A 19,031-nucleotide genomic window follows, 5' to 3' on the forward strand; every position below is an offset into this window, starting at 1 on the left:
CTGACAAAAAGCAGTGTTATTCCCGGGTTGAATACTGGATCAGTGGCAACGTAAACGGGTTCCCGGGTCGATGCGACCTGTGACCCGTTCACTAGATAGGGAGAGGCGGCGCGGAGATGAGCTCATCTACCAGCGCTGCCTCCACCCCCGCTGCCGGCTTCGCCCCCTGCTGTTATGGTAACCCGCCCAGCATATTGCCAGGTTAGGGAAGCCTGCTGTAGTGTCCAATGCCGGATCCCACCGGGAAGGACCCGTTTCCCATTCCTGGGTGGGATCCGGCATTTGCTGTGTGAAAGGGGTATTCTAATCATAGGTTAATAAGCTGGGAATTGTATAACCCGTTTCTCAAATAAATAAATAAATATATATATATATATATATATATATATATATATATATATATACACTGCTCAAAAAAATAAAGGGAACACTAAAATAACACATCCTAGACCTGAATTAATGAAATATTCTTATTAAATACTTTGTTCTTTACATAGTTGAATGTGCTGACAACAAAATCACGCAAAAATTATCAATGGAAATCAAATTTATTAACCCATGGAGGTCTGGATTTGGAGTCACCCTCAAAATGAAAGTGGAAAAACACTCTACAGGCTGATCCAACTTTGATGTAATGTCCTTAAAACAAGTCAAAATGAGGCTCAGTAGTGTCTGTGGCCTCCTCGTGCCTGTATGACCTCCCTACAACGCCTGGGCATGCTCCTGATGAGATGGCTGATGGTCTCCTGAGGGATCTCCTCCCAGACCTGGACTAAAGCATCCGCCAACTCCTGGACAGTCTGTGGTGCAACGTGGCATTGGTGGATGGAGCGAGACATGATGTCCCAGATGTGCTCAATTGGATTCAGGTCTGGGGAACGGGCGGGCCAGTCCATAGCATCAATGCCTTCGTCTTGCAGGAACTGCTGACACACTCCAGCCACATGAGGTCTAGCATTGTCTTGCATTAGGAGGAACTCAGGGCCAACCGCACCAGCATATGGTCTCACAAGGGGTCTGAGGATCTCATCTCGGTACCTAATGGCAGTCAGGCTACCTCTGGCGAGCACATGGCGGGCTGTGCGGCCCCCCAAAGAAATGCCACCCCACACCATTACTGACCCACTGCCAAACCGGTCATGCTGGAGGATGTTGCAGGCAGCAGAACGTTCTCCTTGGCGTCTGCAGACTCTGTCACGTCTGTCACATGTGCTCAGTGAGAACCTGCTTTCATCTGTGAAAAGCACAGGGCGCCAGTGGCGAATTTGCCAATCTTGGTGTTTTCTGGCAAATGCCAAACGTCCTGCACGGTGTTGGGCTGTAAGCACAACACCCACCTGTGGACGTCGGGCCCTCATACCACCCTCATGGAGTCCTGTTTCTGATCGTTTGAGTAGACACATGCACATTTGTTGCTTGCTGGAGGTCATTTTGCAGGGCTCTGGCAGTGCTCCTCCTGTTCCTCCTTGCACAAAGGCGGAGGTAGCGGTCCTGCTGCTGGGTTGTTGCCCTCCTACAGCCTCCTCCACGTCGCCTTATGTACTGGCCTGTCTCCTGGTAGCGCCTCCATGCTCTGGACACTACGCTGACAGACACAGCAAACCTTCTTGCCACAGCTCGCATTGATGTGCCATCCTGGATGAGCTGCACTACCTGAGCCACTTGTGTGGGTTGCAGGGAGGTCATACAGGCACGTGGAGGCCACACACACTACTGAGCCTCATTTTGACTTGTTTTAAGGACATTACATCAAAGTTGGATCAGCCTGTAGTGTGTGTTTCCACTTTCATTTTGAGGGTGACTCCAAATCCAGACCTCCATGGGTTAATAAATTAGATTTCCATTGATAATTTTTGTGTGATTTTGTTGTCAGCACATTCAACTATGTAAAGAACAAAGTATTTAATAAGAATATTTCATTCATTCAGATCTAGGATGTGTTATTTTAGTGTTCCCTTTATTTTTTTGAGCAGTGTATATAAAATCTATGTAGCATAGATGCAATCACACACTAATACAAATGATCTAATGATCTCTGTTCATGAACCATATTTTTGTTTTGTTGTAGTCTACCTCTTGTAATTCTGTGGAGATCTGAATACCGACATTTGTTTTCCTTTGGCAGGCGTTGAAGTGCCATCTAAAGATTCTGTGCCGAAGAAAAAGCCGATCTATGAAGACAAAAAGAAAAAGAAGCCCCAACAGCAGATACAGAATAAGGAAGGTAAGCAGTGGATTTCATAGTCTCTTACTAGTGATTGTTGCAACTTGTGCAGTCTTATAAAACGAGCACAGAAATGATTTGTATACCCATTCTATAGTTTATTATCAGCAAGTTATATAAATACAGTGTGGGGTATTTTTTTCAAAGCTGCTTTCCCCGCTTTTTAGACTTCTTCTCCAATGGAGTTTTGTTTTATGTCTGTCCATGTTTGTAACATTTTCTTTTACCTATTGGTGTAATCTCTCCTATTTGTTCTGTGTTCATTTAAATGTGACGTTGTACCGATCTCTGAACATTCAATAACTCTTTCAGAGCCAATAGAGGCCAGTTCTCCAGTTGATGATATTCCAGAATCCCCATTGCCAGAGAAAGAGAAAGAAGAGCCCCTCGTGTCTGAAGAGCCTTCTGGTAAGATGAAGTTTGCTGTTTACAAAAAGTAATTAAGTCTGAAGATCAATTGTAATCCTTAGTTCCCATTCCACGCATATTTTCACTTTCTGGTGGTTTTTAGATTTTCACCTCTAAGTGACAAGAATAACCACCTCTTCTGGGTAGTAGAACTGAGCCCCATTATTATTATTCTTTATTTATATGGCGCCACAAGGGTTCCGCAGCGCCCATTTACAGAGTACATAAACAAATAATCAAGCATCAAAACAGCAACTTACAGTTGACGACAATATAGGACAAGTACAGGGTAAATAAAAATAGCTACATCAGCAGATGACACTGTAATAAGTATCAGGTGGCAGAAGACTGCTGGATTTGGTGCAGTTGAATATTATTAAAGTAAGAAAAGGATAAGCACATGAGGGAAGAGGGCCCTGCTCGTGAGAGCTTACATTCTAAAGGGGAGGGTAGACAGACAGGGGTGAGACAGATGGGGTACATAGAGAGCGTGGAACAGAGGTTTAGGATGAGATTTGGCTGGGTTTGATGAAGAAGTGGGTCTTGAGAGCCCGTTTGAAGTTTTGTAGAAAGGTGGAGAGTCTGAGGGGGAGAGGTAGGGAATTCCAGAGAAGTGGTGCAGCACATGAAAAATCTTGGAGGTAGGAGTGGGAGGAAGTAATCCGTAGGCAGGAGAGTCGACGTGCATTAGCAGAGCGAAGAGGACGGGTGGGAGTGTAAAGGGAGATAAGATCAGAGATGTAGATGGGAGAGGAGTGGGTGAGGGCTTTGTAAGCAAGTTTGAGAAGCTTGAAATGGATTCTGAAAGGGAAGGGGAGTGCTTGCCTTCCTTCTAAAATGTGACGTAAATCCATGGGAGGCAGTCAATTTACCTGCAGGGATCCCGACAGTCGGGATATCATACTGATCCCTAAATTCATAACTTCTGTTCCTTAATGTTGACTGAACATGGTCTGTGTGTCATTATGGTGTGGTGTAGCTTAAACTCCCCAAGTAGAGTGAGTGTAATTGGTAGAAACAGAATTGTGGTAAAAATATCGTTAGAGTTCATCGGTAACATTGTTGTAGTTCCTTAGTATGTACCCTGTATGAGCTGCTGTTCGTTTCAGTACTTTTTACAAACCACAAAATCTTCTTCCTTTTTCCCACTAGGAGGGATTTACTACAACTATACTCCAACTGTAGTAATTCAGTAATTTGTTTTCCTTATCTGAATCTTTAAATTGTTAATTTCAAAATGACTGCATCACCTTGGTAGCAGTGCCCACCTTTTAATATCACTGCAGTTCCATAGTATCACTATGGAAAAGCTGGCTCAAGCTAGTGCATCCTTCTCACTTCAGAATACACTGGATTGCCCTGTAAATGAGTCATGTTCCATATGTATACGTATGTGACTAGCAGATTCTGGCATTTCTGTGTGTTTTCTGTAAAACTTAAGTATTTCTTGCAAACTTTACAGAGATGCTTTTTCCGGATGATGAAATTTTGCAGGATAGTGGTACAGATAAAGAAGGTATTCTGTGACTGATGCATGGTTTTATTTCCTTGCAAAGGTTTTGAATTGGTGTGCCGTGAGCTTTGCTTATAATACAAAACCTTTTAGCCTAATGGCCTTTAGTTGTAGTTTGGTGACCCTTTACTACGATTACAGTAGTGATTAAAGGGGAAAATGTTTTGTCTGAGGATGTGCGTTCTTTCTGTTCTGTCCCCCCCTGCTCTAATACATTGTTCTCCCGTCTGAAGTGCATATGTATTCCCTGTCCCAAAGCTGCTGCCATGTTTGGTTTTCTCACTGTAGTAGTCCTCTATCTGTGGCCTGTTTTTGCTGTACACATGATCTTGTAAAAAAAAGAAAACCCCCAAAGACATTTTGTCCATAATTTAATAAATGAGATGATATTGCTGCTGCTCAGTGTTTTCTTCAGTCCCCAACAAATTACCAAAGGGACAAGTAAATGAGCAGCACTAATATTAACACAAACTGACTGTGTTAAAGCCATTGCATGAAAAATACACATGTAAAGAGAACAGTATAAATATCTATGTATATAAAGCACAAGTATATGGTCCAAAAGAATAATGAACATTTTTCTATTCTAAACCATAAAATCCTGGTAAAGCAAATAATCATCCTCTAAATCAGGCTTTTTCAAACAGTGTGCCACGACCAGTTGCAAGGTGTGCCGCGGAGCCAGAGCAGCTTTATGCACCTTCAGAGGGAACTGGTGGCCCGGGCTCTTCTTAGAGGATCAGTCATGCTCCGGCCATGACCTATCCCTTGGTGACGCGGCGGTGTGATATCATAGGTCACGGCCGCCGCATCTCACCACTTAGCCAGCCCACCCGCCTGCATACACATCTTCCAGTTCCCGCCTGCATCCACAGCTTTCCTTGCCCATCCACACCCGCCCGACCGCCCACTGCTCAGTATTCGCAGCACTCCACTATGAACAACCCCCGCCACTGAGGGACACGGAGGAGGACAGCTGACCGGTGGGGGCTAATATTTGTTATGTTATTTCTCCTGTGGAGAGCAATAGGAGTTATGCGGGGAACAATGTGAATAATTCATGTGGGAAGCAATAGGATTTTTGTAGGGAGCAACATGATTTATGTGAGGAGCAATGTGATTGTTTTTTCTGTGTAGGCCAATGTATGTGTGGATTTGTTTTTTACTGTGAGGGCCAATGTGTGTTTGTTTTTTTCCTGTGGGTGAACTGATGGTGTGCCTTGACAATTTGAAAATATTGTTTGGTGTGCCGCAAGTAAAAAAAAAAAAAAGGATGAAAATCACTGCTCTAGATCAAGGGTGGGCAACCAACCAGAGTCAAAGAGCTCAAAAATATCTGTAATAAAGTTAAAGAGCGTTGTCATGCGTGTGGCCTATTTTGAAATCCAGAACCACATAAAACACATTAAAAAAGCCAGATTCACATAATACACAGCTCTTCCACGTGTCATTCCAGCTATATCCCCCCCCCCCCCCCCCTTCTCATGGCACTGCTGCAGCCCCTCTTGTGTCCCTCCAGAGTTATTTTGACATCCTCACTCTGCCCCCATAAGCATGAAATCAAAGAATCTAAATGGGCATGCCAGACCCAAGCTTTCCACCTCTCAGGCAGCCCCTGCAGCCACACAGCTTTTATCTGGTTAAGGAGACTCAATCTTCTGGCGTCCACGGCCGCGTCCTCTATGTGTCTAACTTGAGCTCCACCTCTCATTATGCGATGTGTCGTCAAGTTGCGCATGGAGCAGTGCATGCGCATCCCAGATACAAGTGAAGCCAGCTGCGCAGCTGTTCAGAGGAGGCAGGCTGTCAGTGCGTGTCGGTAGTGGGAGCAGTGCCGGGTGCGGGAGCCACATCACAACAAAGATCCTCAAGCAGCACGAGAGCCCCGGGTGGCCACCGCTGCTCTAGATTTTGTTGAAGCATAGTGGCCTAATTAATGATTTAGTCACTCTATTTACTTTAAATCCCTTTCATACTGTAACTGCGTATTTCTACCTTCATGTCCATTTTTGGATCTTAGTACAGTACATTACCAGGCAGCTACCACATGTATCAAAAACAGTTTTTCAGATCAGAAAAACTTGCTCCTAAGGATTTTACTGCTATTAGTGTATACTTGGGTTACTAACGTTGAGACCTTTTCTTCTAAGTTGGGCCATTGTACCGTGGATGTCTGTAGTTTTCTCTTTAGTCTAGAATTAAAACTAGTGTAGAAGGGCAAATAGGTTTAAAAGGAAGGAACTCAACTTATAATTTTAATTTCCTTTTCCTTGTGATCGATGTTTTAACATTATGCTATTGTTGTTCCGATTCTTATGCAAATGATTTGTTACTATACCTATTAGAAAACAAAGATGACATCGGTGTGGATGATTGGGAAGCTAGAATCAGCGATGAAGAAGGAGAGAGAGGTCTGTATTAAAAATCGTCTTGTTTTTCTCTTATGATGAGCAGTCAGAATCCTATGAAACGTTGACAGCGAAACAATTGATTAGGGCACAATGCACCTATGAGGATCATCTTTGGCAAGTAGCATGTGTTAATTTGGATACACCATGTTAGTCGTCTTTGTCTTTTACGCGGCCGTAGCAGTATTCCTACTCTGGTAGTGTAGGGACCCAGTGGAGCAGACTGTTGTGTTATTGGGCTATGCTTTTTAGGATCACCATCACTTGTAGAACAGGTGACATTTCAGTTGTGTCTGATGGTATTCCGTAAGGTGTTGTCTGTATATCCATGATAACCAGTTTTGGGGTTTCGCTCTCTCATTAGAAGCAAAAACTGTCCACATAGAAGTTCAGGAAAAAAGCGAGGAAGAGGGGGAAGATGAGGATGACGATGAGGAGGATGAAGCAGAAAGTGAGGAAGAGGATGATGAAGATGGGGGGAGCAGTGACGATGAGAAGTCTTTGGAAGAAAAGCCATCAGAGTCTCGTTCTGTTGGATCCAAACAAGCAGAGAGAAAGTCCATTAAAGAGCTGAGTTCTGAGTCCGAGTCGGATTCTGATGATGATCGCACTAAAGATGAGCGACTCTATGATAAAGCAAAGAAGCGAATTGAGGTATTCATACTGCATGGCAAGCTCTCTTGTCCTCTACTATATATACATCTATGTTGTGAATTCTTCTCTTATATGGAATTGTAGAAATGAGACAAATTGGACAAATATTGAGGAATCCAGTGTGTGAGACATCCTTTTCCTTACATTGAATCTGATGGGTGTTGCTAAGATTATGGACCGACTGCTAAGATGCTTTTGTGTTCTGTTACTTGAAGTGACTGTTGCAGTGAATATTTCTAGACATCCATTCTTTGTATTAAATATATATTACTTATTCACGTTCCATAGGCTTCACAGGGGAGACAATGGGGTGTAAGTGGCATCAAACAGTTAAGCTTTTAGGTATCCCAAAATGTTCTTGTCCTTCTCCCCTACACACCTCCTCCATGCTAAGGCAGATCAGTTCTCAGTTTAGTGCCGGCAGGAGCCGGTTCACCGTTAAAACACTGTGGCTGCTTCTAAGAAGCCCCAAGCTTTTCTTTTATGGTTTGTTTAATTTCTTTTACTACAAGATCTGAGTAGCAGCGCTTAGCTTTCCTATGGACGCCAGCGCTGCTGCTCCATCACCCCCTGCTGATGCTGAAACTCTGGCCACAGGCCAGGTACTTTAGGCAGTGCACCGGAAGCAGAGGCTAGCGCAGCTCACTCCGGAGACACCAGGACTGTGAGCCGGCACGGGGGGCAGTTAAGGGAACCCACGTCCTCTTAGCAGTCCATCCTCCGGTCCTGGGAGACCGGAGGAGCTGGTGTGGACACTGGTGCAGCAGGACTCCACTAGACCACCTGATGGGGCAGGCCTTTTGCTGGGGACCCCAGGGAGGGAGTTCGACTTCTTCAGTTTGACCACTACAGACGCCTGGGTGCAAGAAGTGGTCTCCCACAGTTACGCAGTCTCCTCTGCCCCCTCAACAATTTTCTGCACAGGCCATCCTTCAGATCCCAGCAAGGCTGCAGCCCTCCAATAGGTTATTCGATCTCTCCTGCAGTCAGGAGTGATAGTACCTGTCCTTTGGTCACAATGCTTGACCGGTTTCTATGCCACCCTGTTCTTGGTTCAGAAACCCAACGGGTCTCATCAACCTATCCTCTATCTCAAATCTCTCAACATATTTGTCTGAGAACCCAGATTTTGTATGGAGACCCTCCACTATTCTCTTGGCTATGGGTCTTGGGGACTTTATGGTGTCCCTGGACATTCAAGATGTCTATCTGCATGTCTCTATAGCACCCTCTCATCAACTATTCCTGCGGTTCGTTATACTTCAGCAACATTACCAGTTTCGGGCCTTGCCTTTTGGACTGTCTACTGCGCCCAGGGTTACTAAAATCATGGCGGCTATGGTGGCACAGCTCCGTCATTAGGGGGACAGACTACTCCCTTATCTGGAAGACCTGCTCCTTCTGGCACCTTTCCTAGAGGTCCTGCAATGCCATCTCTAACTGACTATTACTTTCCTCTATAGCAGCATGATGGACTCATCAACTGAAAAAAGTAATCCCTCTGGCCTTTAAAATAATGCTACATCTGGGAGTTCCCCTCGAGTCACGGGTCCAGAGTCTCTTTCTGCTTGCAGACAAGATTTCAGCACTGCAGCACAGCATATGCAGATTGCTGCACTGTCGTCGGGTGTCCATCCACTTTTGACATGGTGGACTACGCCTAGTTCCATTCCAGACCCCTGGAACACCTGATCCTGTCCCGGTGGATTGGGCAACTCCATCTGATCAGGTCACAGACGATGGTTCTCTCCCCGGAGGTCCGACTGTCCATCACCTAGTGGCTCCGGACGGACCACCTCAATCAGGAGTGACCGTTCTGGATTCCGGATTGGGCTTTTTTTCCACGGATGCCAGCCTCCACGGATATAGCGCAGTGAATGGACAGCACTCCTTTCAAGGCTGTTGGACTCCTGCCTGCACATCAGTGTTCTGGAACTTCGGGCGGTATACATAGGTCTCACTCTGGCGCAGGATCTGCTCCGGGGCAAAATGGTACAAATTCAGTCCGACAACGCCACGGCAGTGGCCTACCTCAACCATCAGGACGGCACCCGCAGTCGATTGGCGATGCAGGAGAGGTATCTCATTTTCTCCAGTGGGCCAATTGCCATGTTAGTAGTCAGTTGGGTTACTCAGCGGGGAGGTGGACTTCATCAGCCACAGGACGTACATGCCAGCGAGTGATCTCTACACTCGCAGGTCTTCCAGCTCCTGGTGCACATGTGTGGCCAACCGGACGTGGACCTAAAGGCCTCACGTCACAACTGCAAGGTTCTCATGTACAGGTCCAGGACAAGAGATCCTGATGCAGCCTTTATTGATGCCCTGACTGTACGATGGCACTTCCGTCTGCCATACGTATTTCCTTCAGTCTCCCTCCTGCCACGAGTTCTTCGGATGTTCAAGCAGGAAGGTAGCTCTGGCATGGCCCAGGCGTCACTAGTTCTTTGATCTTCAGAGTCCATCCATAGACGCTCCCTTTCTTTTTGCACTATGACCAGACCTGCTGTCTCAGGGTACCGATCTCCACCCGGACCTAGCCTGTCTTTCTTTCACGGCGTGGCTCCTGAGTCATCCATCCTAAGGTCCAAAGGTTTCTCTCACTCTGTGGTTCGGATCATGCTAAGAGTGCAGGACCCCGGGTTCATGTGTGCGTTATTCTCGCTTATCGCTCATCTCCGCCTTGAGAAACGCAGCGTTTACAGCTACGCACGGTTCCCCCGGGGTCACTACCGAGTTCTGAGATCACACAGTAAGGACACAATAGCAAGGTACAAAACGCACCTTTATTATCATACACACTAATTATACAGGAAAACCCATAATCACACTTTATACATTATTTACAGGTAGCATTAATAACAATTACATTAAGATTATATCAGAGCAAGAACCACACAAAAGCAACAACTCCTGCCCCTACACAGTCACTATTCACCTCAGGGAATACTTGCGTTTGGCGACTCCTGGCGGATACTGGTTCCTGGAAGGGGCGATGATGTCTGTCTTGCTGCACGGACTGTGTGAATCCACTATTCTTGCGAATAGGGTAACCTGGAAAAGTCACCCAGCTCCTGTTGGCACACTTAAGCCAGTTACCTAGGATAGTTCCGCTGAGAGCAATACGCTTGGCTGCGTTATCGCCTGCTGGGCCTCAGGTATCCACGCACAAACTGACAGGACACTCTCCTGGCAGCAGCCTGCGTGCTCCAGACAGTTGGGGCAGTACGGATGGTGTAATGGTTAGCATTACTGCTCCACAGCACTGAGATCATGGGTTCGATTCCCACCATGGCCCACTGTGTACCTGGTTTCCTCCCACATTCCAAAAATATACTGATAGGTTAATTGGCTCCTAACAAAATTAACCCTAGTGTGAATGTGTCTGTGTGTACATGTGATAGGGAATATAGATTGTAAGCTCCACTGGGGCAGGGACTGATGTGAATGGTCAAATATTCTCTGTAAAGCGCTGCGGAATATGTGTGCGCTATATAAATAACTGGTAATAAATAATAAGAGTGCGAAAACCAGCCTCTGTCCATCTCTATTACCGGGTGTAGCATACCTACTTCCAGTGGTGCGCTGCCCAGTGCTATGACCCCCTGGTGTTTAAGGTTTCCTTGATCCTTGCCTTTCTCTATCGTCCTAGTGGATGCTGGGGTTCCTGAAAGGACCATGGGGAATAGCGGCTCCGCAGGAGACAGGGCACAAAAGTAAAGCTTTCCGATCAGGTGGTGTGCACTGGCTCCTCCCCCTATGACCCTCCTCCAAGCCAGTTAGATTTTTGTGCCCGGCCGAGAAGGGTGCAATCTAGGTGGCTCTCCTAAAGAGCTGCTTAGAAAAGTTTAGCTTAGGTTTTTTATTTTACAGTGAGTCCTGCTGGCAACAGGATCACTGCAACGAGGGACTTAGGGGAGAAGAAGTGAACTCACCTGCGTGCAGGATGGATTGGCTTCTTGGCTACTGGACATCAGCTCCAGAGGGACGATCACAGGTACAGCCTGGATGGTCACCGGAGCCTTGCCGCCGGCCCCCTTGCAGATGCTGAAGTAAGAAGAGGTCCAGAATCGGCGGCAGAAGACTCCTCAGTCTTCTAAAGGTAGCGCACAGCACTGCAGCTGTGCGCCATTTTCCTCTCAGCACACTTCACACGGCAGTCACTGAGGGTGCAGGGCGCTGGGAGGGGGGCGCCCTGGGAGGCAAATGAATACCTATTTTGGCTAAAAATACCTCACATATAGCCTCCGGAGGCTATATGGAGATATTTAACCCCTGCCAGAATCCGTTAAGAGCGGGAGACGAGGCCGCCGAAAAAGGGGCGGGGCCTATCTCCTCAGCACACAGCGCCATTTTCCCTCACAGAAAGGCTGGAGGGAAGGCTCCCAGGCTCTCCCCTGCACTGCACTACAGAAACAGGGTTAAAACAGAGAGGGGGGGCACTAAATTGGCGTTAGAAATATATAAAAAAGATGCTATAAGGGAAAACACTTATATAAGGTTGTCCCTATATAATTATAGCGTTTTTGGTGTGTGCTGGTAAACTCTCCCTCTGTCTCTCCAAAGGGCTAGTGGGTCCTGTCCTCTATCAGAGCATTCCCTGTGTGTGTGCTGTGTGTCGGTACGTGTGTGTCGACATGTATGAGGACGATGTTGGTGAGGAGGCGGAGCAATTGCCTGTAATGGTGATGTCACTCTCTAGGGAGTCGACACCGGAATGGATGGCTTATTTAGGAAATTACGTGATAATGTCAACACGCTGCAAGGTCGGTTGACGACATGAGACGGCCGACAAACAATTAGTACCGGTCCAGACGTCTCAAAAACACCGTCAGGGGTTTTAAAACGCCCGTTTACTTTAGTCGGTCGACACAGACACAGACAGGGACACTGAATCCAGTGTCGACGGTGAATAAACAAACGTATTCCTTATTAGGGCCACACGTTAAAGGCAATGAAGGAGGTGTTACATATTTCTCTTTCATCCATCTGGGGGACGCTGCGCACTTACTAATGGGGTTAGAGTGTGTGGGATGGGAGTTTGGCACAGAACCTATAAAAAACTAACTCCTCCCCCCTCTAACCCCTCCCATCTCCTTCCTGCTCAGCAGATTACCTCAGTTTTAGTTTTGTGCCTTGGAGGACAGGCACAGTTTTCCTTTGCTCTTAGATTTTAATAGGTTTTTGTTTCCTATCTGTTTTGATTTTATGTTTAGTCCCTGTATACAGGCGACAAGCATATTGTGAGTGGGGTTAAGTTAATAGAAGGCGGCTGTGTGCCTTATTTCTCACTCACCCAGCCTCTAGAAAGTCACCATGCCAGAGGTCTCTGGGGCTTTCTGTTACCGGACACAGCACCGAGGAGGCACTATATCAGGTAGGACAGGCAACTTGCTCTGGCAGTGTTGAACAGTGTCCCATTATTACGATTTACATTTAGACTGCAGTGGCGCGCAGCAGGATACTGAGGATCACGCCGCTGACAGGAGGTTGGTTGTCGCTCCCCGCTACTTCGGATCCTGCCATTGCCGCTTCAGGGCAGGCGGCGGCGGGACTGCAGCGGAAGGGGAGCGGTAGTCGCGTCTGTGCTTTAACTGAAGTTTTACGGCTGCTACAGTCTGTTCTCCTAAAGGGGATTTTGGAGCGTAGAGGCTTCCCGCCGAGCTCTTCCCGCATTGCTAGTCTTTACTGTTCCGCCCATCACTGTCTGTGGGGGCGGACTCAACCAGCGGGCGCCATTTTACTACCCACTCCCTCTGTATCAACGCTGTCTGAAAGGGACTGCACAACAGAGGAGGAGATTATCTGACAGAAACCTGACTCACCCTGTTATTATACAGGCGGGGATCAGAAAATACAGGTGTTATTGGGTTAAATCAGAAATCTGCATCACCCAATTTTATTTCTTGTCTGCCTATATTTCGGTAGTCTCACTGTAAAAAAGTTATTTTTACCTCACCCTGTTTATTACACAGGCGGGAATCATTTCTTAACTAGTGTTGTGCTATTCTGACATAGACAACAGTGGTTTACCTGTTTACAAACATCATGTTATAAAAAGGAGCGGTTATAGCTCAGTCGGTAGAGCTGGACTACAGCACACAGAGTTATGAGGAACATTATTATGTGCTTTGGTTGTGGCATTGTATATTCCATGGTCTGTAAACCAGAAAATCTCCTAAAGGAACGACAAGTTCAGTAGTTTACTACACAGGAGCTCCGATAGCTTTGTGGGCTAATGCTGTGTATTAGTAAGATAGAGTAGACAGGTTTGATTCCCATATACATTAAATTACATGTTCCAAATGTGGCTCCAGACTTCCAAAAGGTAGCACGGACACAGGTACCCCATGCTCCAGGACACCAGTTGCGGAGCAGCCGGGAGGTTCCAGGGATCAGTTTATGCCTCTGTGGGCCAAGCACACCTCAATCCAAAATAATACAGATGGAGTAGTGGTTAGCATTGCTGCCTGACAGCACTGAGTCCATGGGCTTGTTTACATAGAAGTATATGTATATACCGAGCAGGTTTAAATTGCTCTACAGTCTTAGTCTCTACCACCTCTCATGGGAGGCTATTCCACTTATCCACTACCCCTTCTGTGAAGAAATATTTTCCTTAAATTGCCCCTGAACCGGCCTCCCTCCAGTTCAGTGTATGCCCCTAACTGTGTGAAGTTATATATATATATATTCCCTGCACTTGCAGGGATTGGGGTTCCAGGACCGGTCCACAAATACCGGTATTCTTTGAGTCTACTTTTCCTTACACTATGTCAATGTAATGGGTCTGGTACTCTGTTTACTACTTAGCCGCTAGTCTTGGTAAAAAGATCACTTCTTGGCCTTTTGGCTAAGATCAAGTGTAGTATCTGTTCTTATCAGTTTAATATCTGATACGCCCCCTATCTGGGGGCCCATGTATTAAATATATTTAAAATGGATTGCTCTGTCCACTCCACGCATTGATCCGGTATTGCAGTACCTCCGGGACCGGTGCGCCTTTCAAAACAGGACAGACTATTTCTATTTCTTGTACTCTATGTACTTATGAATTGCCAAATGGCTGGACAAAGCTTCTTAATCAGTTCATACTGGGCAGCGAGCCTGGTCTTTGACAGACAATATAGCTCCTTTACTTCAGAGGCGTTTTGAGGATAAATCCTGTCAGTGAGGATCCTTCAGGATAGAAATAAGAAATAATCTACTGAATTTCTTGTTTTCCACCTCTTCCTTCCCGTGAGAGAATGTTGATGGAAGTCTGACTACACACCTGATGCAAAAGTTTATATTTCCAGGGAAATGTGTCTGTCTCTCGTACATACTGTTTTCAGTTCAGTTTCGGTGTCTCATTATTAGAGACAGTATTTCTTTATCCTTTCGCTGATGAAGACACTGATCTAATGAAGGTTCCAATAATTATTAGTGGACGCATCCATCATGGGAGAGCCTAGGGCGACTGTCTTTACTAAAGTACAGTATGTGACCTTGACAGTCACCACAGATTGACAACGGTGAGACCGTTATTATATTGGTATTCATTCTGACAGGAATATTCCTACGCCCTCTCCTGGCTTATCCATGAATCTTTAAACCGGTTGCATAATGCAAGTTGTTCATTCTTGTGGCAGCTGATCCTTTTCAAATTATCCATTGACGGGTTTGGTCTCTCAAGCTCTATTCCCTATCTACTCAATGTTGCATTTTTTCCCAGGCTATGACACCCTTCTATCCATTTTGGTTGCGAATCATGAAATTCTGCTTCCAAATTAAAGCAGGAGCAAATAACTCTATCAGTAAGGTGTATGCCTGCGGTATAACAGGTCGTGGGTTCTCATCCTGAGTATAATAGCTGAGAAATGGTTTTTGTTTTTGTTTTTATTACCTATGTCAGGAAAATGTGTACTCTTTTGGGAGGCATTTGTCGACCTAGAACACGGACTTCCGATGTGCCCTCTGCAGGGACCACGGAGTCGGACAGTCTGATTCCCAAGGGGGAGGGCACCAACTTTCTCAGAGTCCACTGGTCCGTTGGATGTACTGAATTTGTAGCACGAACATATATTCTGAATCTTGGGGAACACGTACCAAGCAAGAATCTTTAGTGCCCATCTTAGACGGGCTCTAATCATTGCAGTCTGTTCGCTATCCGCCACAGGAGTATTCAGTCCAATCCTTTGCCCGTCATCTGGGCATCGCTACAATTTTGGGTCAGTTGTTGCAAAAAAAAAAAAAAAAATCCTCTCTCGTGCACTGTTTGTTTCTACAGCGGACCTTGGTTCTGGATTTCTTCCTTCGCAGATGATGTTATTCATGGGTATTCTTTTCGATACCTGATATCTCAAACCTTGGCGGAGTGCAGGATTTACTGACCAGAATAGACTCAGGGGTCAAGCATACACTTACTCTGCAGGACAGTGGTGATTTTATAGGTGGCTCCATCCCCCCGGTCTTCTGCCTAGTTTCTTCAATCTCAGATTCAATGTTATTAATCTCAGGCAGGATTGAGTTTACATAAACAGCAGTTTAGTTTCTCTATTAAAATACGAAAATATTTTCATTGGTCGATCTTTTCGTTGGGCTACACAATCCAGATCTGACTCATAGGACTTCATTCTGTCTCGACATGGAGGGTCATAACCACAGTCAAAAGTTTCAGACATTACGGTTTTTGGTTTCAACTCTGGAGTTTTCAATGAAACTGATGTCCGAAGTGGAAATGTCACTTCCGATACGGGCGATCCACAACGCCTTGACTCCAGCTCAATGTCTTCTACAAGGTCTTTCCACTGTGGCCTATATCAATTGTTTTGTGGCACTTGTAGCTGGAGAGCCATCGGAGCAGTATCTAACATATGCAGAGGGCGGAATTTTGGATTCCGGCAATATCTATCATCTCCAGTTCCAGAATGGGCAACTGGGAAGCGGACTTCCTGGATCGTCAGGCTGTTCTTCCTTAAAGTATGTGAAATCATCCGGGATTTCTGGCTTTGGCGTGTCTATGACTAGCTGACATAGACCTCAGGACTTCATTTGTACTGTGATCGCTCCGGAAATCCTCTTGTGGAATTCGTGGACGCCGTGTCAGCTCCTTGTCACTTTCATCTAGCATAGTTATTCTGCCTCTTGCAAAATCTAGTGAGTACTTCAACACATTTGACCAGTGGCTCTTTCGGTAATCCGCTTCGGATTTGCCTGTTGCCTCTGTTCTGCAATGCTATAGGCCAGGGTGACCAGGGCTCCTTACAGGGTGCCTTTCCGGCCAGCTCTCCACTCTCAACCTTTGCGTCATCACCGGGATTTTGTCTATTCTGACTGTGACGGCGTGATTGTGGAGAACAACGTCATCAAGCCCTACTACGTTTCTGGCTCTCTAACCAATCACAGTGCCAGAACGTTTGTCATCGTTTATGTGTATTTAACGGTCACTCAGCTGGAGTTCTTAGTACTTTCCGCCTCTTAGCTTTTCTATAACACAGTTGTCAGAACTACTTTGTCTTCTTATCTTAGCAGACTGGGTTCTGCTCTAGAATTTACTTTCCAGAATGGCTCCTGTTTCTCCTTTCCGGCCTCTGGTTGAGTTGCGGTTTCTTTTCTCTTACAGTGTTTTTGTTTATACAGTTAGGGTGGTTTTACTTACAAACCACAAGTTATATCGGTTTTTCCTCTTCTTCAGCACATTGTGCTTCTTGTGTCGTCCCGGGCTCGTCCGGGGCGGGTCGATACTTGGCCTTATTGGTTGGCGTTTAAACCTTAAATCTTACCTTGTTGGGTTTGTTTGCTGCGCCCAAGCGTGGCTGACTGGCCAATAAGAACACGGTAATGTGCTGGGTTAATTCTGCTATTCAGCAGGCTTAGGTTCTTAGGCGTTGCCTGTTCCTGATTCCTTAGGGGCTCATCCGACTCGACCTGTTGGAGCCTCTTGGGCGGTTCGCAGTGGTGTATTCGTCGAGCAGCTGTGTAGAGCGGCGACCTGGTCGTCCGTACATACCTTCACGAAGTTATTCCGTTTTTCAAACTTTTGGTTTGGAGACTGCCTTTGTTGGGCATCAAATTTTGCAGACGGCTATGTCGTCTGTGTCTCCCTCCTCTAATTAGCTTGCTTTGGGAAATCCCATTAGTAAGTGCGCAGCGTCCCCCAGATGGATGAAAGAGAAATAGGGATTTTTGTTTACTTACCGTAAAATCTCTTTCTCTGATTCCATCTGGGGGACGCTGCGATCCCTCCCGTATATTTATATATATATATTATGTTCTGTCTCTTCCGGCTTTGCTAAACGTTAACTGAGGTAATCTGCTGAGCAGGAAGGAGATGGGAGGGGTTAGAGGGGGGAGGAGTTAGTTTTTTATAGGTTCTGTGCCAAACTCCCATCCCACACACTCTAACCCCATTAGTAAGTGCGCAGCGTCCCCCAGATGGAATCAGAGAAAGAGATTTTACGGTAAGTAAACAAAAATCCCTATTTCTGATACTACAAGTACCACAAAAGAGGGTATTATGTGGGATGTGAAAAAACTACCGTAGTTTTTCCTGAATCAGATAAATTAAATAAAGTGTGTGATGATGCGTGGGTTCCCCCCGATAGAAAATTATGGGCGGTATACCCTTTCCCGCCAGAAGTTAGGGCGCGTTGGGAAACACCCCTTAGGGTGGATAAGGCGCTCACACGCTTATCCAAACAAGTGGCGGTACCGTCTATAGATAGGGCCGTCCTCAAGGACCAGCTGACAGGAGGCTGGAAAATATCATAAAAAGTATATACACACATACTGGTGTTATACTGCGACCAGCGATCGCCTCAGCCTGGATGTGCAGAGCTGGGGTGGCTTGGTCGGATTCCCTGACTAAAAATATTGATACCCTTGACAGGGACAGTATTTTATTGACTATAGAGCATTTAAAGGATGCATTTCTATATATGCGAGATGCACAGAGGGATATTTGCACTCTGGCATCAAGAGTAAATGCGATGTCCATATCTGCCAGAAGATGTTATGGACACGACAGTGGTCAGGTGATGCAGATTCCAAACGGCACAAAGGTGTATTGCCGTATAAAGGAAGAGGAGTTATTTGGGGTCGGTCCATCGGACCTGGTGGCCACGGCAACTGCTGGAAAATCCGCCGTTTTTACCCTAAGTCACATCTCTGCAGAAAAAGACACCGTCTTTTCAGCCTCAGTCCTTTCGTCCCTATAAGATCATATCTGCCCAGGGATATAAGGAAAGGGAAGAAGACTGCAGCAGGCAGCCCATTCCCAGGAACAGAAGCGTTCCACCGCTTCTGACAAGTTCTCAGCATGGCGCTGAGACCGTACAGGACCCCTGGATCCTACAAGTAGTATCCCAGGGGTACAGATTGGAATGTCGAGACGTTTCCCCTTCGCAGGCTCCTGAAGTCTGCTTTACCAAGGTTTCCCTCCGACAAGGAGGCAGTATGGGAAAAAATTCACAAGCTGTATTCCCAGCAGGTGATAATTAAATTACCCCTCCTACTACAAGAAAAGGGGTATTATTCCACACTATATTGTGGTACTGAAGCCAGAAGGCTAGGTGAGACTTATTCTAAAAAAAATTTTTTTGAACACTTACAAAGGTTCAAATCAAGATGGAGTCACTCAGAGCAGTGATAACGAACCAGGAAGAAGGGGACTATATAGTGTCCCGGGACATCAGGGATGCTTACCTCTATGTCCCAAATTTGCCCTTCTCACTAAGGGTACCTCAGGTTCGTGGTGCAGAACTGTCACTATCAGTTTCAGACGCTGCCGTTTGGATTGTCCACGGCACCCCGGGTCTTTACCAAGGTAATGGCCGAAATGATG

General features: G+C 46.1%; 1 protein-coding gene and 1 pseudogene across 2 annotated transcripts in view; both read left to right on the top strand.

Annotated features, from left to right (window-relative positions):
* EIF5B (eukaryotic translation initiation factor 5B) overlaps positions 1-19,031 on the top strand; it is a 90,833-nt gene that overhangs the window by 28,161 nt on the left and 43,641 nt on the right. Inside the window, exons 7-11 of one of the 2 annotated variants that reach the window (XM_063953369.1) lie at positions 2,126-2,224; positions 2,537-2,632; positions 4,095-4,148; positions 6,491-6,556; positions 6,918-7,207. In XM_063953369.1, the coding sequence (XP_063809439.1) occupies positions 2,126-2,224; positions 2,537-2,632; positions 4,095-4,148; positions 6,491-6,556; positions 6,918-7,207 (605 nt within the window). The remainder of the gene's footprint in view (positions 1-2,125; positions 2,225-2,536; positions 2,633-4,094; positions 4,149-6,490; positions 6,557-6,917; positions 7,208-19,031) is intronic. The other variant, XM_063953370.1, reaches the window with a different exon arrangement.
* LOC135052842 (U2 spliceosomal RNA) lies at positions 14,041-14,214 on the top strand (annotated as a pseudogene).

This window comes from Pseudophryne corroboree, chromosome 2 (genome assembly GCF_028390025.1).
Source record: "Pseudophryne corroboree isolate aPseCor3 chromosome 2, aPseCor3.hap2, whole genome shotgun sequence".
Lineage (NCBI taxonomy): Eukaryota > Metazoa > Chordata > Amphibia > Anura > Myobatrachidae > Pseudophryne > Pseudophryne corroboree.